We start from the raw sequence: 26,985 nt of genomic DNA, 5'->3' as shown, positions 1-26,985 counted from the left end.
AAAGAAGGCAAGAAAGGACAAACAAAGAGTAAGACGGGGTGCTGGGTGGCACAGTCAGTTAAGTGTTCAACTCTTGGTGTCTCCAGTGGGGCTCAGCAATCAGCATGGAGTCTGCTTAGAACAGTCTCTCTTTCTCTCTCTCTCCCTCTGCCCATTTTCTCACCCATACAGATAAATCTATGAAAGGAAAAAAAAAAAAAAAAGAATAGGGGTGCCTGGGTGGTGCAGTCATTTGGGGACCCAACTCTTGGTTTCAACTAGGGTCATGATCTCAGAGTCATGAGACTGAGCCCCGTGTGGGGCTCCACGGTCAGCATGGAGTCGGCTTGGGATTATCTTCCCCCTCCTTCTGCCCCTCCTACTCATGCTCATTCTAAAATAAAATAAATAAACCTAAAAAAAAAAAAAGAAAGAAAGAAAGAAAGAAAGAAAGAAAGAAAGAAAGAAAGAAAGAAAGAAAGAAAGAAAGAAAGAAAGAAAAGGGCACCTAGGTGGCTCAGTAGGTTAAGCGTCTGTCTTGGGCTCAGGTTATGATCCCAGGGTCCTGGGATTGAGCCCCGCACTGGGCTCCCTGCTCAGCGGAGAGTCTACTTCTCCCTGCCTCTCTGCCTCTGCCTGCCTCTCTTCCTGCTTGTGCACACAAGCCTGTTCTGTCAAATAAATCTTAAAAAAAATAAGAAGACATGGGGTAAAGAGAAAACAAAGAGCAAGATAGTAGCCTTAAACTCAATTAGTTCAGGATATTATATATCAATGTCAAAAGTGGATTAAACATTCCAATTTACAAAGGGTGGTGTTGGGGAATTGGGGGGGGCAGAGGGGTACCTGGCTGGCTAAGTCAGAAGAGTGTGAGACTCTTATCTCGGGGTTATGAGTTGGAGCCCCACACTGGGTGTAGAGATTACTAAAAGGGAAAAAAAAAAAAGCTTAAAAAGTTTTTTTAAAAAATAAAAAACAAAGCCTGGGCTACCTCTGCTGTGGACTACGGCGAGATGGTGACCATCGCCGGGCTTGGGGAGGCTATGCAGGGAAGCAAGCCCAGTTAGCCAGAGCCGCCCCTGCCCTAGCAGCAGCATCAGGAAGAAGCTATGGGAGCTGAGCCCAGAGAAGCAGCAGCACCCTTATGGATGGTGGGTACCTGAGCCCAGACTCGCCCACCTACGTCTTGCACCCAACAGAGCAGAATGATGGCCTCAATCCAGTGATCCAGATCATTTACAGTGGAAAATTTAGACTGGATTATTTTTGGGCTGTCCTGCAGTGTGATGAAAGAAGTGAATGAGCTTTTTTTTTTTTTTTTAAAGAGATTTACTTACTCACTTGAGAGGGAGAGTGTGAATGGGTCCCTGCAGACAGGAGCGGGCCGGGGGAGAGGGGAGAATCTCCAGCAGACTGCTCGCTGAGTGCAGAGCCCGATGCAAGGCTCGACCCCACCACCCAAGATCATGACCTGAGTCACAATCAACAGCTGGATGCTTAGGGGTGCCTGGGTGGCTCAATGGGTTAAGCCTCTGCCTTCGGCTCAGGTTGTGAACCCGGGGTCCTGGGATCGAGCCCCGCATCGGGCTCTCTGCTCAGCAGGGAGCCTGCTTCCTCTGCTCTCTCTCTGCCTGCCTCTCTGCCTACTTGTAATCTTTTGTCTGTCAAATAAATAAATAAAATCTTAAAAAAAAAAAAAGAGTTGGATGCTTAACTGATGAAGCCATGCAGACGCCCTAGACGTGAACAAGCTTTTAAACTAACAGGAGAAGCTACTAAGTCAAAAGCAGCCAATTATGCAATGGGACTTTTTTAGAAAGTTCTCTTACAGTCACCTCAAAATGACTGACAAGAGGAAATGAACTAACCCACTCTAATATTTGAGAAACAGGCCAAAAACTATGAAATTTAGCACCACAGGTATTAGTGGAATGAGGGCCCTGAGTTTATTGTCCATACTCTTGATTAGGATGCAAAGAATTACCACTGCTGGGAACATCAACAATGGGTTATTCAGGAATTTAAGCTTTGGGATAATGAGCTGCAATATGTAGACCAATTTTTTTTTTTTTTTAAGATTTTATGTATCTGACAGAGAGTGCCAGCACAAGTAGGGGGGGCAGCAGGCAGAGGGAGAGGGAGAAGCAGGCTCCCCGCCAATGCAGGGCTCAATCCTAGGACCCTGGGATCATGACCTGAGCCAAAGGCAGACACCTAACAAATGAGCCACCCAGACGCTCCAATGTAGACCAATTTTTTTTTTGGGGGGGGTGTTAGAACAGCACTTTTTAAAAAAAAAAATTATTTTTTATTTTTTTATAAACATATAATGTATTTTTATCCCCAGGGGTACAGGTCTGTGAATTGCCAGGTTTACACACTTCACAGCACTCACCATAGCACATACCCTCCCCAATGTCCATAACCCCACCACCCTCTCCCCGACCCTCCTCCCCCTAGCAACCCTCAGTTTGTTTTGTGAGATTAAGAGTCACTTATGGTTGGGGCACCTGGGTGGCTCAGTGGGTTAAAGCCTTCCGCTCATGTCATGGTCCCAGGATCCTGGGATAGAGCCCCCGCATCGCATCGGTTTCTCTGCTCAGCAGGGAGCCTACTTCCCTTCCTTTCTCTCTGCCTGCCTCTATGCCTACTGTGATCTCTGTCAAATAAATAAATAAAGCCTTTAAAAAAAAAAAAGAGTCACTTACGGTTTGCATAGACCAATTTCTTAAAAGAAGGATTTGAGAATTAACTGTCTGGACCCAAAGATACTTTGTAATTTCTAACACTACTGGCTATACTGGAGAGAGAAGTCCTTTACCCTCTGGGAATGATCAAACTAGTACCACATAATGAAAGTGCATGCAACTATTTGGAAGGGATTTTACAGGACTGTGGTCTTTCCAAATATCCCAATCTACTAAATCCATTCCTTGATTTGTAACCAAGTCACAGGTCCCCCTAATTGCCTTTCTTGTGGACATCTATGAAGACACTTTTTAAAAGATTTTTTTTTAAAAGATTTTATTTATTTATTTGACAGACAGAGATCACAAGTAGGCAGAGAGGCAGGCAGAGAGAGAGGACGACGCAGGCTCCCTGCTGAGCAGAGAGCCCGATGAGGGGCTTGATCCCAGGAGCCTGGGATCATGACCTGAGCCAAAGGCAGAGGCTTTAACCCACTGAGCCACCCAGGCGCCCCTAAAAGATTTTATTTTTAATTAATCTCTACACCCAATGTGGGGCTCGAACTCAACCCTTTGATCAAGAGTCACAAGCTCTCACTGAGCTTGTGAGCCAGCCAGCCACCCCAAGGAGGACACTCTTAATAAGCATTAGAGTCGTCTGAAATCCTGGCTTTAAAAAAAAAAAAAGACACTTTAAGAAAGGAGTATTGGAGATATACTGAAGATCCTTTCAAAGCAAACACAGCATAGAAAGTGACCCACTGACAAACATATAGCATAACACTATCTAGAAAAAGTTGATGGGGGACGCCTGGGTGGCTCAGTTGGTTGGACGACTGCCTTCAGCTCAGGTCTTGATCCTGGAGTCCGGGGATCAAGTCCCGCATCAGACTCCCGGCTCCACGGGGAGTCTGCTTCTCTCTCTGAACTTCTCCTCGCTCATGCTCTCTCTCCCTGTCTCTCTCAAATAAATAAATAAAATTTAAAAAAAAAGTTGATGGAATACTTTAATTTTTGAAGAGACTATCTACTACAGGAATTTCAAACTAAAGTGATCACTCCCTTTGCCTGTGGTATAAAACATGCACTGCACTGCTTTTTAAGAACCAACTGTGAGGGTGCCTGGGGGGCTCAGTTGGTTAAGTAAACTGCCTTTGGCTCAGGGTCATGATCCTGGAGTTTCGGATGGAGTCCCGCATCTGGCTCTGAGCTCAGCGAGGAGCTGGCTTCTCCCTCACCCCTCCCCTCTCATGCCCTCTCTCTCAAATAAAAAAGTCTTTAAAAAAACAAAACAAAGGGGCACCTGGGTGGCTCCGTGGGTTAAAGTCTCTGCCTTTGGCTCACGTCATGATCCCAGGGTCTTGGATTGAGCCTCACACTGGGCTCTCTGCTAGGCAGGGAGCCTGCTTCCCTTCCTCTCTCTCCTCCTTATGATCTGTCTGTCTGTCGAATAAATAAATAAAATCTTAAAAAAAAAAATCTCCCTGGGACGCCTGGGTGGCTCAGTTGGTTAAGCAGCTGCCTTTGGCTCAGGTCATGATCCCAGCGTCCTGGGATCGAGTCCCACATCGGGCTCCTTGCTCAGCAGGGAGCCTGCTTCTCCCTCTGCCTCTGCCTGCCATTCTGTCTGCCTGTGCTCGCCCTCTCCCCCTCTCTCTCTCTGATAAATAAATAAAATCTTAAAAAAAAAAAATCTCCCTCGTCTTACAAAAAACAAAACAAAAAACCCAACTGTGATGCTTCTTGGGTGCTGCTATTCAGACTGGCAATTTGATTATTTTATTTCATTCATTTATTTTTTGAAGATTTTATTTATTTGACAGAGAGCGAGCACAGGCAGGCTGGGGGGCAGGCAGACAAAGAGGGAGAGAAGTAGGTTCTCCACTAAGCAGGGAGCCCAACTCAGGGCTCGATCCCAGGACCTTGGGAGCATGACCTGAGCCTAAGGGAGACGCTTTTCAGACTAAGCCACCCAGGCACCCCTAATTATGTATAAAGCAAAGTAATTTGGGGGGAGAAGAAATAGTCTTAAGAAGGAACTTCTGTATATTTACTCAATCCCTTAACATCAGCTCCTCTGTAAAGGGAATGTGGGCCAGGATCTGCAGCATTAATGAGTGCAAGTAACTTGTATGTAATGGATATAATGTAACTTAAATTTTAGTTCAGGAAGCAAGGCATGCAACTGTTACTTCTGGGCTACTATGCCAAACTAACGAATCCCAAAAGAATGGTTTTATAACAAAATTACAGATGTATCCTAAAAACTTTTTAAATTTAAAATTAAAAAATAAAAACAAAGTCTGATTAATAATCACTTAATAAATACTGTTGGCCAGAGTTTTTCAAATGCTTTAGTTGTTCAAGAAAAGAAAAATCTAGGTGACTATTTGTTACTAAAAATGTTGCAAGTATTCTTCTAGACAAAGAAAGTTGAGATTCAAATATTTTATTTCCCTGAAAATATAGAAATTTAGATTGGAATAACAAATTCCCTCTTCCATTTTCCACATGTTTAGTTTGCCTTCCTCCCATCTGAAAGAACTTGGGTCACAGAAGAACATCCTAAGGCACCATTTAAATATATGCTGCTTCTATTACTGGGGCACCTGAGTGGCTCAAGCAGTTAAGTGATGGACTGATTTCCGCTCAGGTCATGATCTCAGGGTTATGAGATTGAACTCCATGCTGGGTGTGGAGTCTGCATAAGATTCTCTCTCTCCCCTGTGGCCTCTCCCCACCCTCTCTTATAAAGAAATTGTTAAAAAATTATGAACACATGCTTCTATTATTATGATCATCAGCTCTCTGATTCTTGCTGTGTAGGGTAGTTTGCTATTTAGAAATAATATAAGTGAAATGCCTTGAAGAGAGCCTAATATATAGAAAACATTCAATAGGTGGTAGCTAAAAACAAAACAAGAATCAAAAAAGACTGTTAACCTAGTCATAAAAACTATACTTGAGTAACTATTGACAAGAAATACCTTTAAATATACAGAAACATAAATACATAGATATAATGAAATTAAAGAGAAAGATATGTACACCATGCAAGCATTAATCATAAAGAGGCTTATGTGACTACATTAGTATCAGGTAAACTATGACAAAAAATTATCAGGAATTAAAAGGGACATTTCTCAGTGTTAAAAAGGTCAATTAATCAGAAAAAAACTGCAATTTTACCTCTATACAGACCTAATTACAGAGCTTTAACATATGTAAATTTTAACAGAAAGAAAGGAGAAATAGACAAATCCACAATTATAGCTATAGATTTTAGGACAGCTCTACCGCTAACTGATAAAATATGCCGAAAAATAAAGAAGTAACTCAATTTTATTAAAAAGTAATAGTAATTAGGGGTGCCTGGGTGGCTCAGTGGGTTAAGCCTCTGCCTTAGGGTCAGGTCATGATCTCAGGGTCCTGGGACTGAGCCCCACATCGGGCTCTCTGCTCACCAGGGAGCCTGCTTCCTCCTCTGTCTCTGCCTGCCTCTGCCTACTTGTGATCTCTCTCTCTCTGTCAAATAAATAAATAAAATCTTTAAAAAAATAAACAAAAAGTAATTAAGAGAAAGTGGAGGGGTGCTTGGGTGGCTCAGTCCATTAAGCATGTGCCTTCAGCTCAGGTCATAATCCCAGGGTCCTGGGATCGTGCCCCATATCGGGCTCCCTGCTTGGTGGGTAGCCTGCTTCTCCCTCTCCCACTTGTGTTCTATTCCTGTGCTGTCTCTGTCTGTCAAAAAATAAATAAAATCTTACAAAAAAAAAAAAAAAGAGAGAGAGAGAGAACATGGAGTTGGCAAAAGGTAAGTTAGATGGACACTCAAATAGAATGGGGAGCCCAGAACAGATCATCTGCTTTACAAAAAAGATGTTACAGCAGTTAGGTCAGGAAATTAGTCTTTTCTACAAAGTGTACAATAAACAGGACTTGGCCATGTGACTTGCTCTAGTCAATGGGATGTTAGGACAGTGATACAAGTAAATGCGCTTGTGCCTCTGCCCCTGTTATGACAAGTAGGGTGCTGATTCAAGGATGAGAGACACAGGAGTAAACCTAGACTCAGATCTGTAGCTTAAATTCGTGCTCCCTTAAATGATCTGCAAACATATGAATGAGCCCAGCTGAGATCAGCAAATCCACATCAACTGACACATAATACTCATTATTCCATGCCATGAGATTTTTCTGGCTGTTTACTGAGCAATGCTGACTGATGCAGCCACATAAACAAATAGAAACCTAGTACACTACTAACAAAAATAGGATGGATAACTGATTTCATATAATGGAATACAGTATAGAAAGTAAATGAGGGACAGCAACACACATCAACATGGATGAGTCTCAAAAAAAATTGTAGTATGATTCCATTCATGTCAATTTTAAATAAAAAGCAAAACAGCATTTCTTTCCCCTTACTGAACCTGATCCAAAAGCCACCAGGAGCGCAGAACATGGGAGCCAGAAATGATGACAGGAGTTGAGGTGGCCCAGAACAGGATCAGTCTAAGCAGGGTTCAGAAGGCATCTGTACAGGAAAGCTGCCCACCTGCCTGGTGTCAGAGCCTGAGAAGCAGGAGGAGGGTGTCAGTGCAGGGGGAGGTAAGGCAGGGGTGGTCAGAGTGTAAGCAAGGTTAGGGGTATGTCCTACAAAAGTTGTCCAGGACAGAGTGTCAGAAGCAAAGTAGGGTGAGGAATGTACCCAAACAGCGGGGTAGGAGAAGTGGCCTGGAGTGGGCCGGAAGGAGCAGCCACTGCGGCATGTCAGAACCAGGAAGGGGTGAAGAGACTAAGCAGGCATGGGGGAGAAGAGGGGTACTGAGTGTCAGAGCCAAGGAGCATGAAGAGGTCATGGACACGGGGTGTTGAAGTGGCCTGGGGGATGTCAGAGATGCAGCAGGAAGAGAAAGGAACTGAAATGGGAACTCAGTCAGGATAAAGACCAAGCAGAGTGAAGAATTCTTCAAGTGGGGGAGGTGGCAACAGGGAAAAAAGAGACTGGTTACATAGAGGAGGATTAATCAATCAGTAAATATATTAAGAATAATCGAGGGGTGCCTGGGTTGCTCAGTCTGACTCTTAGTTTTGGCTCGGGTCGTGATTTCGGGGTCCTGGGACTGAGCCCAGCAATGGCTCCATGCTTGGTGGGGAGTCTGAGGATTTCTCTCCTTCTACCCCTCCCCTTACCACCACTAAAATAAATAAATCTATCTTTAAAAAAAAAAAAAATTGAAACCCAGCTATTCACTATGGAAGAAATTATGGAAAGGAAAAAACTGGAATAAACTCAATGGTGGTATATTGAGTCTGGAGGTATCTATGTGAACTCATGCTTTCATTATGCAAAGACACAAAAAATACACATGTAAATGGGTACGTATGTATGTATATGTATGCGTGTATACACCTATAGCTCTCTCCACTCAGAAAGCCTGGGAGTGGTGCCATCAAGCAGTAAGCATACCTACTACCCAGATCCTGGCTTCTCGGCACCACTGTCCACTAAAAAGAACCAGGGTTTCTTGGAAAAAGTATGATGAACTATTATTTCAAATTGAGACATGACACCTGAAAGGTAATGTGTGATTCTGAATGGCCTTTGGGTAAAAAGGATGGTATCAGATTAAACGGCAAACTTTGAATAGGGCCCAAATACTAGCTCATAGAGGTGTATTAATGTTAAATTCTCAAATGGCCAAAATGTGGCTATATGTGATAAAGTCTCTGTGGGAAACACAAACACACAAAAGTATTTTGGGTAGGAATGCCTGGGTGGCTCAGTTGGTTAAGCGGCTGCCTTCGGCTCAGGTCATGATCCCAGCGTCCTGGGATCAAGTCCCACATCGGGCTCCTTCCTCATCAGGAAGCCTGCTTCTCCCTCTGCCTCTGCCTGCCATTCTGTATGCCTGTGCTCGCTCTCTCTAACAAAAGGAAAAAAAAAAAAGTATTTTGGGTGATGGTCATCAGATTAGCAACTTACTCTTGAAGCCTATAGGAAAAAAATTCTTTATAGTATTTTTAAAACGTTTCTATTTATGATTTTATTTTTAAGATTTATTTATTTCAGACAGAGTGGGAGCAGGGGGTAGGGGGAAGAACAGAAGGGAAGAAAAAGGGGAAGGAGATGGGGTGCTTGGGTGGCTCAGGGGGTTAAGCCTCTGCCTTCAGCTCAGGTCATCTCAGGGTCCTAGAATTTGGGCCCATATCCAGCTTCTGCTCAGCAAGGAGCCTGCTTCTCCCCCTACTCCACCCACCCCACTGCTGCTCTGCTTACTTGTGATCTCTCTCTCTGTCAAATAAATAAATAAAATCTTAAAAAAAAAAAAAAAAAAAAAAAAAAAGAAGGGGAAGGAGAAGGATGGGTGAAGAGTGTCAAGCGGACTCAGCACTGAATGCAGGGCCAACTAAGGGCTCGATCTCATGACCCAGAAACCATGACCAAGCAGAAACCAAGAGCCAGATACTTAACTGACTGAGCCACCCTAGAGCCCCAATTTATGATTTTTTTTTTTAAATTTAGTTCTTTGAAACAAAGAGAGAGAGAGAGAGAGAGAGCACAAGTTGGCAGTAGCAGGCAGAGGGAGAAGGAGAAGCAGGCTCCCTGCTGAGCAAGGATCCTGACATGGGGCTCGATCCTGCATATATCTTTGGCTCAGGTCATGGTCCCAAAGTCCTGGGACCATGACCTGAGCCAAAGGTAGTTGCTTAACCAACTGAGCCACCCAGGTGCCCCTTTATGACTATTTTAAAATTCAAACTAATTATTTGAAAATGAGCAAAACAATTCAGTATTTTTTAAAGATACATATGTACTTGATAAAACTATGAATAAAAGTAGAAAATGATTAACATAAATTCAGAATACAGTATGTCTTGCACAAAATGAAAAGATACGATCAGGGAAAAGGCACATAAGGTATACTAAAATATATTCTGAGCTAGTTATGTGTGTGTGTGTGTATTTTTTTAAAGAGAGTGTGTGCGGAGAGGCAAAGGGAAAGGTGGGGAGAGAAAGAATCTTTTTTTCTTTTTTAAGATTTTATTTATTTATTTGAGGGAAAAAGGAGAGAGAGAAAGAACATGAGCAGGGAGGGGGTTGATGGAGAGGGAAAAGCAGGCTTCCCGAGGCATGGGAAGCCTGAGGTGGGGCTCAATTCCAGGACCCTGCGATCATGACCTGAGCTACAGGCAGATGTTTAACTGACTGAGCCACCCAGGTTCCCCTAGATATGTAATTTTAGTATTTTTTAAAGATTTTATTTATCTGAGACAGAGAGCATGAGCAGGGAGAGCAGCAGAGGTAGGAGCAGACTCCATGCTAAGAAGGGAAGGCTGACACGGAGCTCAAATCCAGGACCGGGCATCATGACCTGAGCCGAAGACAGATGCTTAACTGACTGAGCCACCCAGGGGCCCCAAGTGTTCAACTCTAGATTTCGGCTTGGGTCACAACTTCAGGGCTGTGAGACAGAATCATGTGCTGGGCTTCACACTCATGAGGGAGTCTGCTTAAGATTCTCTCTCTTCCTCTCCCTCTGTCCTTCCCCACCTGAAATAAATAAGTCTTAAAAGAAAAAAAAAAAAAAAACTACATATCTAGTTATAAAGGAAGGCCAATCAATTGATAAAAATGATAATCCATAAAACAAACTGAAAGTACTTCATTAATGTCCAAAAACTTCTATTGTCATGACATACTGTTTAGAGAACTGGTAAGATCCTTGGTTAGTTCTTTAAAACTGCTAACTGAACTGAAAAGAAATTTAAACATGAAAAAATTCAGACAAATAATGAAATGAAAGACTCACCTGTGAGAAATATTAAATTTCTGGACAATCCTTTTTCCATTGGCTAACCAGATCTGTACATTAGTGATGGGTTCCAGATTGTTTAGTTGAATGGATAAATTATTTTTATTCTCAACTTCGATACTCTTTGCCTTAGAAACAATTTTTGGTGTGGCACTAAGAAAAGCCAGACAACAAAGTCAGGTGCAAGTTGTTCATTAAGAAGAACTTAATCACTAAACAAATGCTATAAAACTTTTACATTAAGTGTACCTTTTAGGAAGATATTACAGTCACAGCTGTTTCCTGAATAATAACATAAAGATACTAATATTACTTATGTCCTTCATATATGATGAATGTAGGATCCTAATGAAATTATACATATCCAAGTAATTTGTAAGACTGTAGAGTGCTATGTAAATATATTGTAATTATTTTAATAGTGCCTTACAGAATAGACAATTTAATAGGGTTGTAAGATCTATAGACTTTACCTTTATCTACTACTCCCCAGGTTAAAATTTCTATAAGAAATGATAAGTTCTTAAAACAAAAATAAACAAAACAAGTAAAACAAAACAAAAACAAAGTGGAGGAGTGGGCTGGGCTGGCTCAGTCAGAAGAGCTTGTGACTGGGACTCTTGATCCAAAGATCATGAGTTTGAGCCCCATGTTAGGTGTTAAGAATATTTAAATAAATGAATAAATAAAAACACTAACAAAATTCTAAGTTCTTTATAGAAATTAGTCCTTGGATTATAAAGGGGGAAACAAATGAAGCAAAGTACTTCCTGGTCATTCTATAAGTCACATGTGAATATTTTTGTATGTGTGGATGAATATACAGGTAACTTTATCAATCTTGATAATCTATGAGAATTCATCAAAATAATCACACACCTAACCTCTTTGTATACTGTCATAAAGTATTAGATATGATGAAGACTACAAAATTTAACAATTAAAGGCTTTGATAGGGGTACTAATTTTATCATACATTTTTTCATTTTTATTACCACAAAATTCAGATACTTAACATAAAACATAAATGCTAAAGGCACTAATAACTATAAAATGTAACTCTATAATCTGAAGCTAGCATATGTACTCTGTAACATTAATGGCTATGCTTAAGTTGGTGGGTGCAAAGGAGAAAAATATTTACCCATCAATTCTGTCTAAAGTCCTCAGTAATACAGGTCCTTTAATTTGGTAAAATCAAAAAAGCCTTCATGATGTTTTTAGTGTACTGCCAGTGTATGTTAATTTACACTAAGATAAACAGAAGTCCTCATGAAAGTTAACATGAGAAATCTCATTTCCAATGCGAGAAATGATAAGCTCTACAGAGCCGGTCTGTATCATAAAACAACGATAAACTGAACATTAGTCACGCCCGTGTGTGGAAAACACATTATGAGCCTACTCACCTTCCTAGTCTGTGACCCTGTCCTGAGAAGGGCTGGAATACAGGCTTCGTTGACATACATACTTCATTTTTTTTGTCTTCAACTTTAACATCCACCTCCTCTTTATCAAAAATTCCCTGTAATTCCAAAGGTAACTCCCTTGGAAGGTAAAGAAACAAAGTGATAAAGCTCCCAATGTTTTTTCTTTCTCTAAAAAACTTACTCTCAGAATGCAAACAGAATTGAAAAATATATAGAAATAAGAGACATATAATCTTTACAGTAAAAAAACTAAATGTAACATTTATTAATAACTAAATGTTATTATTTCAGTTGAGGGAGAGACAGAGATAGTGAGGGAGCGCATGAGCAGGGAGGAAACAGGCTCCCTGCTCGGGGCTGAACCAAATGAACCGTCCAGGTGCCCCTAAATGTAGCTTATTTTTTAAGACTTTATTTTCAAGTAACCTTAATACCCAAATGGGGCTCAAACACACATCCCTGAGATCAAGAGTTGCAGGCTCAAGTCATGATCCCAGGGTCCTGGGACCAAGCTGTGCTGGGCAGCCTGCTCAACAGGGAGCCTGCTTGGACGTTCTCTCCCTCTGCCCTCCCCCCGCTTGAAGGAGCACGCGCTCTCTCTCTCAAATAAGTAGGTTTTTATTTATTATTATTATTATTTTAAGATTTTATTTATTTATTGAGAGAATGGGAGAAGGAGAGAGAAAGCACGAGAGGGAGGAGTATCAGAGGGAGAAGCAAACTCAGGGACCCCCACCCCATGCGGGATTACATCCTGAGACTCTGGGATGAGCTGACTGAGCCACCCAGATACCCCTATTTTTTATTATTTTTAAAAGATTTTATTTACTTGACAGAGAGAGCAGGAGAACACAAGCAGGGGGAGCAGTAGAAGGAAAGGGAGAAGCTGGCTCTCCACCAAGTCCTGGGATCGAGCTCCTGATGTGGGGCTCGATCCCAGGACCCTGGGATCATAACCTAAGCCAAAGGCAAAAGCTTAACCATCTGAGACACCCAGGTGCCTTCAGATTTTCTAAAGATCTAAATAGATCTAAATAGATCTTTAGAAAATAATAATAGGTGTACCCAGATGATTCACTCGGTTAAGCACCGGACTCAATTTTGGCTCAGCTTATCATCTCAGGGTTGTGGGATTGATTCTGCATTGAGCCCCACATGGGGCTCTGCATGGGGCTCCACACTTAGCAGGGAGTCTGCTTCTCTCCTCCTTCTGCTGCCCCCCTCTCGGTGCACACATGACCTCTCTCTAAAAATTAATAAGTCTTAAAAAAAAAAATAGGGACACCAGAGTGGTTTAGTCCATTAAGCGTCTGCCTCTGACTCAGGTCATGATACCAGGGTCCTAGGACTGAGCCCTGCATCAGGCCAGCCTGCCAGGCACCCCCAACACGGAACTCTTGTTCATCTTGTGGTCGTGAGTTCAAGCCCCATGATGGGCCGACAGCGTACTTAAAAACAAAACAAAACCAAACCCGGCAAAACTGGTGTTACAACTCCTAGATTTTTCTCTATACTCCATGTAATTATTTTATTTCTCCACAAATGGTACTGATCTATATATACTATTCAGTATTCTGTGAACTGTTTTATTTTTAATTTTTTAAAAAAGATTTTATTTATTTACTTGACAGAGAAAGGCACAGTGAGAGAGGGAACACAAGCAGGGGGAGTGGGAGAAGGAGAAGCAGGCTTCCTGCTGAGCAGGGAGCCCAATGTGGGGCTCGAACCCAAGATCTGGGATCATGACCTGACCCTAAGGCAGATGTTTAACAACTGAGCCACCCAGGTACCCCTGCAAACTATTTTTTAAAAACAATATACCACAGAAATCTTCCCATGTTAATATACAAATGTCATTCATTTTACCAAATGCATGCTATTCTGTTATTAAGTAGATAAAATGGTATAAATATATAAAAGGTCCCTTTTTTCTTACTGTTTTTTAAAAATTATGTATATATTCCATCTGCATTTCATATATGTAACAAGTATCCCCAGTCCAGCACTTGTCTTCTGACTGTATGTAAGTGTCTTTTGGTATACAGAAGTCTTTAATAGTTACATAATGAAATTTATCCATATTTTTATATTGCTTCTGGGATTTATGCCAACTAGTTATATTCAATAACATGGATTCTTCCAAATGAAACATGCCTAAAATAATCCTTCTATTTACAAAGACTACTTACCCTTTTTTGATGGAGTTCAGAAACTGCTGACTTGCACCATCAGAGTAACTTCTGAAATCATCATTAACTGTGAATCCATTTTTCCATAATTTTATACTTATATCCACCTGCAAAGCAGTTAAGAAACAAAATGCATTATTAATAAAATATACTAGATTAAAAGTCTGAAAATGTTTTCTATTGTATATATTTTATATATCATTCCTTTGTAAAAACTGAGATATAACTGACATATAACATTAGTTTTAGCCATATAACATAATGATTTCATATATGCATATACTGAAGATGATTTAGTCAACATCCATTACCCAGCATAGCTACAATTTTTTCTCCAGTTTTACTGAGAAACACACATATCACTATGTAAGTTTAATGCATACAGCATTATGGTTTGATTTATATATATTGTGAAATGATTACCACAATAGGTTCAGTTCATATCCATCATCTTATACAGACACAATGAAAAGAAAAGAAAAAAGAATTTTCTCCTTGTGATGAGAACTTCAAGGACTTACTCTCTTAACTGTCCTATGGTATCACAGAGCACTGTTAACTATAGTCATCACATTATGCATTGTATCCCCAGTACTTACTTATCTTAAAACTGGAAGGTTATGCCTTCTGACCACCTTCTGCCAATCCCCCTAAACCCTCTTCAAAATTTAATGTATAATTCTTAACAGCGAACATCACGTATAAAATATACAAAAATAATGTATATGTGCTCGCTTCGGCAGCACATATACAAAAATAATGTATATGGGCTCCCTTGCTGGCTCAGTCAGGGGGCACGAAACTCTAGATCTCGGGGTTTTGAGTTCAAGCCCCATGTTGGGCAGAGTTTACTTAATTCAGGGCTACTTCAAATTAAATGCAGGACTGATAAAAAAGCTGTTTAAGGGGTGCCTGGGTGGCTCCGTTGTTAAGCGTCTCCCATCAGCTCAGGTCATGATCTCAGGGTCCTGGGAAAGAGCCCACATCGAGCCCTGCACTGGGCTCCCCACTCGGCAGGAAGCCTGCTTCCTCCTTTCCCACTCCCCCTGCTTGTGTTCCCTCTCTCTGTGTGTCTCTGTCAAATAAATAAATAAAATCTTAAAAACAAAACAACAACAACAAAACTGTTTTAGAAGGTATCAGAACAGGAGTGCCTGGGTGGCTCAGCTGGACGAGCATCTGACTTCAGTTCAGGTCATGATCCCATGAGCCCTGAATTGGGTTCCTCACTCAGCAGGGAGTCTGCTTGTCCCTCCCCTACCAAGTGCATGTTCTCTCCCTCTCTCAAATAAATAAAGGAAGGAAGGAAGATATCAGACTAGTAGAACCTCTCCCTTGTCTCAAGCATTTATTCAATATACATTTACTGAGTACCTACTAAGTAAGAAACACTCCATTAAGATGTTAGGAAAATAATCATAATAACGATAGCATATATTATTAGCACATCTACCTACCTACCTATGTATTTAGTGTATAACAAATCCTGTTTAAAGCACTCTCCCTATATAAACTTATTTACCCCTCCCCAAATCCACAGAAGGTAGGTATTATTATCCCTTTACATAGAGAGAGAAATGGAAACACAGATTGATTAAATTATCTAAAGTCACAGTCAGTAAGGGGTGGAGCTGGGGCTTGAATCCACATTTTTTTTTTTAAAGTCATCATCTCAAGGTTGTGGGATCAAGCCCCACATTGGGCTGTGTGCTCAGTGCAGAGTCTGCTTCTGATTCTACCTCTCCCTCTCATGCTCTTTCTCAAATAAATAAAATCTTAAAAAAAAAACAAAAACAGGAAAACAGTGGCTCCACACACAGCATGGAGCCCAACATGGGGCTTGAACTCACAATCCTGAGATGAAGACCTGAGCTGAGATCAAGAGTAGGACACTTAGGTGAAGAGGCAAGAAGGCGGATGAGTAGCAGACTGAAAGGACATCTGGTTGTAGGAGTTCAGCTAGATAGCTGTCAAACCATTCTGAACACCTACAAACCAAAACAGAAGATCAAAGAGACGAAGAGCAGCAATTCTAGGAACAGAAAATTGACCACTTTCTGAAAGGCAGGATGCACAGAGAAATGAATCCAAAAACAACAGGAAGAGAGACCGTGGGGGGAGAGGCCAGACACCAACTACAGAGATGCAGCCAAGGAGTGAGCTCTCAGCTTGGGGTTACCTTAAACTGTGATCCGAGGCACAGTCAGGGCACTGCTCATTGAGAAGGGACCCCACAAGTGGCAGATCCAAGGAGAATCACCTCTCTCCTCTGGAGGCAGGAATCTGCTGGGTTTGGAGACTCTAAACAGGGCTGCACGCCAGAGACAGAAATGCTCGGTCACAGGCCAGGTGAGCTCAGAACACAGCCGGAGACCAGGGAGATGGGATGGATTGACCCTTTTTCTCTGAGGGCGCACTGAGGAGCAGGCCCCAAGCTCTCAGATCCTACGGGGCCGGAGATTGGGAGGCTACCATTTTCATTCCTGTCCTCCAGAGCTCTACAGAAAGCGTTCAGGTAACAAAAACTCCCAAGAGTGAACTTAAGCAGATTTCTTAGACTGGCCCCTGGCAAGGGCAGTGCAATTCTGCCTGAGGCAAAGACATTTGAGAACCACTACACCAGGCCCCTCCCCTAGAAGAAGATCAGCAAAAACATCCAGCTAAGACCAAGCTAACATATCAAGAAGAACAGCAGAACTCCAGAGCTAGGGGAAAGCAATGCATGGAATTCATGGCTTTCTCCCCATGATCCTTTAATCTTGCAAAGTTAATTTTTTTTAATTTTATTTTTTTCTTATTCTAATTTTTTAAAACTTTTCCTCTTTTAATGCTTTTTAACTAGTTTATCTTAACAATACATTTCTAGAGGCGCCTGGGTGGCTCAGGGGGTTAAGCTTCTGCCTTTGGCTCAGGTCAGGATTTCAGGGTCCTGGGATCAAGCCCTACATCGGGCTCTCTGCTCAGCAGGGAGCCTGCTTCCCCCTCTCCCAACCTGCTTATCTGCCTACTTGTGATCTCTGTCAAATAAATAAATAAAATCTTAAAAAACAACAACAGTACCTTTCTAAAAAAAATCTTTTTAAACCTTCATTATCATAGTCATATTTTATCCTTCATTGTATTTAACCTTATTTTTTTGTATACATGTAGGTTTTTTGTTTTTTTTTTCTAAAAAATCTTGGGATACAATTTCTTCTAATAGATCAAAATATACCCTAAATCTAGCACAGGGCTTTAGTCTAGTCTCCAGCCTGAGCACATTCTCTCCTCTTTTTTTTTTTCTTTTTCTTCTTTATTTTTCCAACCAATTTATCTTATGAATTCCTTTTTAGAACTTTTTAAAAAATTTTTATCTTTACAGTCATATTCCATCCCTTCATTTTGTTTACCCTTATTTATATATATATATATATATATATATATATATATATATATAAGTTTTTCTTTCTTTAAAATTTTGGGAGGTAGTTTCTTCTTTTTTTTTTTTTTTTTTTTAAAGATTTTATTTATTTACTTGAGAGAGAGACAGTGAGAGAGAGCATGAACGAGGAGAAGGTCAGAGAGAGAAGCAGACTCCCCATGGAGCTGGGAGCCCAATGCGGGACTCGATCCCGGGACTCCAGGATTATGACCTGAGCCGAAGGCAGTCGTCCAACCAACTGAGCCACCCAGGCGTCCCGGGAGGTAGTTTCTTCTAAGAGACCAAAATACAAAATCAAGTGGGTAGCTCTGTTCTATTCACCAGTCTAACATATATTGTTTCATTAATTTTTACCCCCTTTTTTCTCCCCCCAGTTTGGGGTCTCTTCTGATTTGGTGAGATACCATCTCAGCATATACTTTTTTTGGGGTATTTGCCACCCTTTTAGTATTTTATTCTCTCATTCATTTTTTTTTAAAGATTTTATTTATTTATTTGACAGATAGAGATCACAAGTAGGCAGAGAGGCAGGCAGAGAAAGAGTGGGGGAAGCAGGCTCTCTGCTGAGCAGAGAGCCCAAGATGAGATGCAGACTCGATCCCAGGACCCCAAGATCATGACCCGAGCTGAAGGCAGAGGCTTAACCCACTGAGCCACCCAGGTACCCTCGTTCATTTATTCTTATGTGAATAAAATGACAAGACAGAAAAACTCACTGCAAGGAAAAAAAAAAAAAAAGAAACAAGAGGCAGTACCAATGACTAGAGACCTAATCAATACAGACATTGGTAAATGTCAGATCTAGAGTTCAGAAAGATGATTCTCAAGGCACTAGCCGGGTTCGAAAAAGGCATGGAAGCTATTAGAGAAACGCTTTCTAGAGAAATAAAATCCGTTTCTGGAGAAATGAAAGAAATAAAATCTAACCAAGCTGAAATTATAAAAATAGGTATTAATGCAATCAAGAATGGAGGCTCTTACTGATAGGATAAATGAGGCTGAAGAGAGAATTAGGGATACAGAAGACCAAATGACGGGGAATAAAGAAGCTGAGCAAAAGAGAGACAAACAACTACCGGACCACAAGGGGAAAATTCAAGAGATAAGTGACCATAGGATGAATTAGAATAATCGGGATTCCAGAAGAAGTGAGAGAGAGATGGGAAGAAGGAATATTGGAACAAATTATAGCAGAGAATTTCCCTGAGTTGGCAAAGACAACGGGCATCAAAATCCAGGAGGCAAAGAGAATCCTCCTCAAAATCCACAAGAATAGGTCCATACCCCCTTATCTAATAGTAAAACTTACAAGTCTCAGTGACAAAGAGAAAACCCCAGAAAGACCCCGAATAGCCAGAGGAATTTTGAAAAAGAAAGCCAAAGTTGGTGGCATCACAGTTCCAGACGTCAAGCTCTATTATAAAGCTGTAATCATCTAGACAGTGTGGTACTGGCACAAGAACAGATAAACAGATCACTGGAACAGAATAGAGAGCCCAGAAATAGACCCTCCACTCTATGGTCAACTAATCTTTGACAAAGCAGGAAAGAATGTACAATGGAAAAAAGACAGTATTCAACAAATGGTGTTGGGAAAATTGGACAGCCACATGCAGAAAAATGTGGACCATTTCCTTATTACACACACAAAAATAGACTAAAATTGAATGAAAGACCTCAATGTGAGACAGGAATCCATCAAAATCCTTGAGAACACAGGCAGCAACCTTTTCGACTTTAGCCACAGCAACTTCTTCCTAGAAACATCACCAAAGGCAAGGGAAGCGAGGGCAAAAATGAACTATTGGGACTTCATCAATATCAAAAGCTTTTGTACAGCAAAGGAAACAGTTAACACCAAAAGACAAACGAAGATATTCGCAAACAACTATCAGATAAAGGGCTAGTATCCAAAATCTATAAAGTACTAATCAGACTCAACACCCAAAGAACAAAGAATCCAATCAAGAAATGGGCAGAGGACATGAACAGACATTTCTGCAAAAAAGACATATGGATGGCCAACAGACATATGAAAAAGTGTTCCACATCACCCAGCATCAGGGAAATACAAATCAAAACCACAGTTAGAATGGCTAAAATTAACAAGTCAGGAAATGACAGATGTTGGAGAGGATGTGGAGAAAGGCGAACCCTCTTACACTGTTGGTGGGAATGCAAACTGGTGCAGCCACTCTGGAAAACAGCATGGAAGTTCCTCAAAAAGTTGAAAATCAAGCTACCCTATGACCCAGCAATTGCTGGGTATTTACCCTGAAGATACAAAGGTAGTGATCCAAAAGGGCATGTGCACCTGAATGTTTATAGCAGCAATGTCCACAATAGCCAAACAATGGAAAGAACCTAGATGTCCATCAGCAGATGAATGGATAAAGACACACACACACACACACACACACACACACACACACAGGAATACTATGCAGCCATCAAAAGAAAGGAAATCTTGCCATTTGCAATGACGTGGATGAAACTAGGGTATATGCTGAGTGAAATAAGTCAATCAGAGAAAGTCAATTATCATATGATCTCTCTGATATGATGAATCTGAAAGGCAGAGTGGGGGTGTCTGGGGGACAGAGAAGGAAAAATGAAACAAGATGGGATCAGGAGGAATACAAACCATAAGAGACTCTTAATCTCACAAAACAAACTGAGGTTTGCTGGAGAGGTAGTATGGAGAGGGTGGCTGGGTTATGGACACTGGGAAGGGTATGTGAGTGCTGTGAAGTATATACGCCTGACAATTCACAGACCTGTACCCCTGGGGCAAATAATACATTTTATGTTAATAAAAACAATTAAAAAAAAAAAAAAAGAAGAGGACACTTAAGCCACTGAGCCCACCAGGCGCCCCTTGAATCCACACTTTTTTTTTTTTTAAAGATATTTTTATTTATTTATGTGACAGAGAGAGAGAGATCACAAGTAGGCAGAGAGGCAGGCTGGGGGTGAGGGGGAAGAAGGCTCCCTGCTGAGCAGAGCACCCGATGCGGGGCTTGATCCCAGGACCCTGAGACCATGACCTGAGCTGAAGGCAGAGACTTCACCCACTGAACCACCCAGGTGCCCCGAATCCATACTTTTAACCATTTAACTATATTGCCCTTTATAACCAAGTCTCTGCTCTCAGGGTATTCACATAAAAGAGAACAAAGCAAATAGGAAAAGAATTATTCCTTCATAAAGACACCGAGGAAAACAGACTAAACTGAAAAACAGGGGCGCCTGGGGGGCTCAGCTGGCTAAGTGTCTGATTCCTGGACCCCAGATCACGACCCAAGCCAAACTGACAGTTGGACACTTAAACCACTGCACCACCCTGGTACCCCTAAGCATCCAGACTCTTGATTTCAGCTCAGGTTTTGATCTCAGCATTGTGAGTTTAAGCCGTTTTTGGCTCCACACTGGGGATGAAACCTATTTAAAAGAAAAAAACAAAAACAAAAATCCAAAATTGGTAATACACTCATATGAGACTATAATGTCTGAAAGAGAGGGAATGTTCAGGAACAAAAGAGCTCTTAGAAACTGAAATTGGGGGGCACCTGGGTGGCGCAGTGGGTTAAAGCCTCTGCCTTCAGCTCAGGTCATGATCCCAGGGTCCTGGGATCGAGCCCCTGCTGAGCAGAGAGCCTGCTTCCTCCTCTCTCTCTCTGCCTACTTGTGATCTCTGTCAAATGAATAAATAAAATCTTAAAAAAAAAAAAAAAGAAACTGAAATTGGAAACTGAATAAAAAGACTGATATATATATATATATATATATATAATACATATATCTTTGACCTTATATATATGATATATGATATTTATAAGGTCTAAGATAGATCCCAATTGAAGTAGAACAAAATTATAAAGAGGTGGAACACAGAAGAAACAATAAAAAATTAAGAGGCTTGATCCAAGAGGCCCAATATGTATGTAAAAGCATTCTAGAGAGACCAGCAATGGAGGAGAGCAAAATACCAATAAAGCAACATAAGAAAATGTCCTAGAATGGTAAAACTGAGTTTCCAGATTGAATGAATAAAAAAGGACCCACCATCAAGGCCCATAAGAACACAGGGTTAAAGATTCTAATAGCTTTCAGTGAGTAAACATATACCGCATACAAAGGCTCAGATACCATGGGGCACCTGGATGGCTCAATTAACCAGTCAGTGACCATTGGTTTCAGCTCGAGTCCTGATCTCCGAGCCCATATGGGGCTCCCTGCTCAGCATGGGTCTGCTTGGGATTCTTTCTCTTTCTCTCTCCTGGGTCCATCCACCTGCTTGCTCACACAGGTGCACAAGTGCTCTCTCTAATAAATAAATAAATCTTAAAACAAAACAAAACCCATAACAAAGGCTGAGTTACCAGAAGAGCATTCTATCAACCAAGTGTGAAGACAGAATAAAGGCAAATTCAGGCTTGCAAGGTTTTAAGCTATCTACTTCCAAGGCACTCTCCTCACACACACTGTGTTATAAAGCTATCCCAAGCCTGGCTTCATGAAGGACACACTTAATAGCAACTAGCATATTCCCCACCAAATGGCAAGCAAAAAATACAGTAATTACTAGTACAGTTTGGTGTCACGGCCTACATTCCTCCCAAGGTACTGCCCGTTTTAACCACCATCACTTCTGCAGTATGATCACAAAATCAACACAGTGACAAGGGTAAACAATATCCTACTATTATTATGAAAACAGTTTTGACCTCATAGACCCAAAATATGGTCTCTATTTTGAGAAACACTAGATGAGAAAAAAGTTATGGACATTTACCTGTTTTTTCTGTTCAGTGGGAGACATGCATTTGGCACCAACCTTCTCAGCTTCCTCAAAAAGGCTGTCAACAAAATATTCACAATTTCTTTGTCGATCATCACTACGAGGTTGGTTGTCAGAACCTGTTTCACAAACCCTAAACACACACAAAAAGAATATTAAGCACTACCATTACTTTTCCAAAAATTTACATGAATTTCTAGTTAAAGGGTCCTAAACGGAAATGCCTCCAGTTCCACAGTTTAGACCCACTTCTAAATTAAGATTTTAGCAGATACGTGAACTTGGGAAGTCATTAACCTTTGGTCCAGAGCAGGGTTTTCTCAACTTCAGTCTATTGACATCTGGGGAAGGATAATTCTTTGTTGTGATAATTCTTTGTTGTGTGGGCTGCCCTATAATCGTAGGATATTTGGTAGCATCCGTGGCCTTTACCCACTAGATGCCCAGATCATGCATACTCTACCCACCCCACCTCTGGTGTTAAATACCTAAAATCATCTCTAGACATTGCCGGGTATCTTCTGCAGGACAAAAATCTTACCAGGTTGGGGAGCCTAGGTGGCTCAGTGGGTTAATTAAGCCTCCTCTGCCCTCAGCTTAGGTCATGATCCCAGGGTCCTGGGATCGAACCCCAAGTTGGGCTCTCCACTCCGTGGGGAGCCTGCTTCCTCACTCTCTGCCTGCCTCTCTAGGCTACTTATGATCTCTCTCTCTCTCTGTCGAATAAATAAATAAAATCTTAAAAAAAAAAAATCTTACCAGGTCAAAAATTACTGGTCCAGAGTTTAAAAAAAAAAAAAAATCTTCCCAAAAAGCTCAAAATAGCTTTATTTATTAATTCTTGAAGATTTTATTTATTTGACAGAGAGAGAACACAAGCAGGGCAGCAGAAGGGAGGCGGAGAAGCAGGCTCCTGTCCTTCAGAGCAAGGAGCACGATGCAGGGCTTGACCCCAGGATACTAAGATCACAACCCAAGCTGAAGGCAGATGCTTAACCAACTAAGCCATGTGCCCCTCAAAATAGCTTTATAAGGGGTTACTATGTATCTTCTGGTAATAAAAAGCATTTTTTTTTAAGATTTTATGTATTTACTTGAGAAAGAGCAAGAACATGAGTTGCAGGGAGGGGCAAGAGGAGAGGGAGAAGCAGACTCTGCACTTAGAGGGGAGCCTGAAGTGGGACTTGATTCCAGGACCCTGGTATCATTACTTGAGCTGAAGGCAGACCCTTAACCAACTGAGCCACCCAGTGCCCCAACAGAAAGCACTCAAAACTAAAGGCGATAATGTGCCAGAACAGTCCTAATCATAGTTTTGATTGATTGTATACTTCACAAAATGAGATTTCCCACTGAAGATTTTTGATTTGTAGTAGTTTGACATTCAGTACTATTTTTTTAAAAATATTTTTATTTGTTTATTTGACAGACAGAGATCACAAGTAGGCAGAGAGGCAGGCAGAGAGAAAGAGGGGAAGCAGGCTCCCTCCTGAGCAGAGAGCCTGATGCAGGGCTCGATCCCAGGACCCGAAGATCATGACCTGAGCCGAAGGCAGAGGCTTTAACCCATTGAGCCACCCAGGCGCCCCTCAGTACTATTTTTTAAACTGAGGTATAATCAACATGTTAGTTTCAGGTGTACAACATGATTTGTATTTGTATATACTATAAAATGATTACTACAGTAAGTCTAGTTAATATCTATCACCATACACAGAGAAATTTTTTTCTTGTGATCAGAACTTTTAAGATGTAATTTTTTGGGCAACCTTCCAATATGCATAGAATATTTTAAACTATAATTGCCATGCTATCTATTACATTCTCATTACTTATTTTGTAACTGAAAGCTTATACCTTTTGCCTACCCTCTACCTACAAGTTTTCATTTTGCATTTGTATTTTATTAAGAAATATTACTGAAGGGACGCCTGGGTGGCTCAGTGGGTTAAGCCGCTGCCTTCGGCTCAGGTCATGATCTCAGGGTCCTGGGATTGAGTCCCGCATTGGGCTCTCTGCTCAGCAGGGAGCCTGCTTCCCTCTCTCTCTCTGCCTGCCTCTCCATCTACTTGTGATTTCTCTCTGTCAAATAAATAAATAAAATCTTTAAAAAAAAAAAAAAAGAAATATTACTGAAGATTTGGTTTGACAGGAAAGATGGTTTCTGACCAAACTTTTTTTTTTTTTTTAAGATTTTATTTATTTATTTGACAGGCAAAGATCACAAGGAGGCAGAGAGGCAGGCAGAGAGAGAGAGGAGGAAGCAGGCTCCCTGCTGAGCAGAGAGCCCGATGCGGGACTCGATCCCAGGACCCTGAGATCATGACCTGAGCCGAAGGCAGCGGCTTAACCCACTGAGCCACCCAGGCGCCCCTGACCAAACTTTTTAAAGTCATACAGAAAGTCATACATGTCCTGAAGTGTAACTTCTCAGATTCCATAAATAGTATTTTTACAGCTCTCATACTGTGCCAGGAACTATAAGGTAAGATACTCTCAACCACATTTTTAGAGGAAAGAAAATGAGTCACAGAAAGGTTAAGTTAAATGAGGTTAGAGGTAGTAAGTGGCAAAGACAACATTAAAACACTATTAATCTGCCTTCCACATCTTGTCTATGATATGCTATAAAGCTTCTCTTAACAGCTAACATTTATTAAGCATTTAATATATTTTGAGAACTATTTTAAGTACTTTACATGAATTAACTCATTCAATCCTCACAATGACCTAGAAAGGCACATACTGTTTTTATCCCCATTCAACACATCAAAAAAACACTTAAGCCAAAAAAAAAAAAAAAAGAGAGGGCGCCTGGGTGGCTCAGTTGGTTAATTTCTGCCTTTAGCCCAGGTCGTGATCCTGGGGTCCTGGGATTCACCCACATTGCCAGAGCTCCCTGCTAAGCAGGGAGCCTGCTTCTCCCTCTCCCTCTGCTTCCCCCTCTACCCCTAAGCAATTTGCTCAAGATCACAAAGCTACTCTGAGGCAGAGTTGGAAACTGAACCAGTGCCTGTGCTCGTCATCACTGCGCCAGACAAAATAGTCATCTCTATGTTATTATTAAAATGCTAACACTCAGAGCAATACTTTAATTTAGGTATACGCTTTTTACTCTTCTAGGTAATCTCTCTATATACATTCTTAAAATGCTTCCTATTATCACAAGGTATTAATTATGCCTTTCTGAAAGCAATGACACACTTTTTACATAAAAATAATCACATCCTAAGATGATTTCTCACAATACTAATGATCTTCCCCTCTTTAATCAGTATAGTTATGTAGCAGTAGAGGATCTTGTCTAATGAGAGTTCAGGCTTTGGTGTCTGTATTTAGGTACTGAGTCACACTGACTTTGGGCAAGAAACCCAGCAGCCTCTACGTGATTTGGATTTTTTCATCTAAAAAATGCGGATACTAAGCACGTTATCTTATGGTTGCTGCGAATATTACAGCAAAACACATACAAAAGCAATACCTGATATACAGTACATCAGTACACATGCTGGCGCACGGTATTAGAAATGTATATTATTATTAGGACCACTGATGCTCTCTGCTATTTGCCAGGGAAAAAATGGACTTTGGCTGCCTCCATCTTTTCTTTTCTTTTCTTTTTTAAGATTTTATTTATTGGAGAGAGAGAGAGAGAAAGGCAGGGACAGAGAAACAAGCAGACTCCCGCTGAACAAGGAGCCCAATGCAGGGCTTGATCCCAGGACCCCAAGATCATAACCTCAGTCAGACATTTAACAAACTGAGCCACCCAGGCGCCCCTGGCTGCCTCCATCTTGACCTCACTTTCTAGTTAGGTTCTTTCAAGATTGTTTCTTGGCTCCGGTGAAAGACCCTAAGGGCAAAGCATCCCCCCATGGGAACTGAAACTACCCCTCAAGCAATAAGGACTGCCCTGAACTAGCAAAGACCCACCCCATAACTGACTGACTGACTCCAAGACAATGAATGATCAATTTGACCTTCACAGCCTATGTGCACACACCCACCCACTTTTGTCCCATAGTTACCTTAAATAAACTTAGTAGGATTTTTGACACTCTGGAGACGGTATGAAACGCTGATCTGCTGTCTTTTCCAGCACTGGCCTCACTGAAATAAATTCCTTTCCTGTTTCACTGCTTTTGGATTTTGTCAGTGTCCAGTGCCTGAACCTGGTATGTTTGGGACCCTCAGAACCAGGTGCTCGTGCACCTGTGTCCCAGCTATAAGAAAGCAGTTTATACACAATTAATAAAAAGACAATAAAGCTGAGCATCTAAAGTAGCTTTAGTCTTTTATCTTACCTATTTTTTTTAAGATTTTTATTTATTTATTTGACAGAGAGATCACAAGTAGGCAGAGAGTCAGGCAGAGAGAAAGGATGGGAAGCAGGCTCCTTGCCGAGCAGAGAGCCCGATGTGGGGCTCGGGCTCGATCCAAAGACCTTAGCCGAAGGCAGAGGCCTAACCCACTGAGCCACCCAGGTGCCCCTATCTTACCTATTTGATATGCAAATTCTATTAAGCCTCATTTTGTTAATTCAAGTCATTCAAACATTTATTGAGTACTTTATGGTAGGTGGTGAGGAGATACAAAGATGAGCAAGAAATAGTCTAGGTTTTTGTTTTTTAAGATTTTATTTATTTATTTGTCAG

The 26,985-nt window shown here is 41.2% G+C and overlaps 1 protein-coding gene across 2 annotated transcripts in view; it reads right to left on the bottom strand.

Moving 5' to 3' along the window:
• Nucleotides 1-26,985, bottom strand: part of UBXN2A (UBX domain protein 2A) — a 53,134-nt gene that overhangs the window by 5,776 nt on the left and 20,373 nt on the right. For both annotated transcript variants that reach the window (XM_082746573.1, XM_082746574.1), the window contains exons 3-6: nucleotides 22,325-22,463; nucleotides 14,109-14,215; nucleotides 11,899-12,036; nucleotides 10,487-10,642 (exon numbers count right to left, since the gene is read on the bottom strand). In XM_082746573.1, coding sequence (XP_082602699.1) covers nucleotides 10,487-10,642; nucleotides 11,899-12,036; nucleotides 14,109-14,215; nucleotides 22,325-22,463 — 540 coding nt within the window. The remainder of the gene's footprint in view (nucleotides 1-10,486; nucleotides 10,643-11,898; nucleotides 12,037-14,108; nucleotides 14,216-22,324; nucleotides 22,464-26,985) is intronic.

Source organism: Mustela nivalis, assembly GCF_964662115.1.
Source record: "Mustela nivalis genome assembly, chromosome: 8".
Taxonomy (NCBI): Eukaryota; Metazoa; Chordata; class Mammalia; order Carnivora; family Mustelidae; genus Mustela; species Mustela nivalis.
This window is presented reverse-complemented; position numbering and strand designations above follow the sequence as displayed.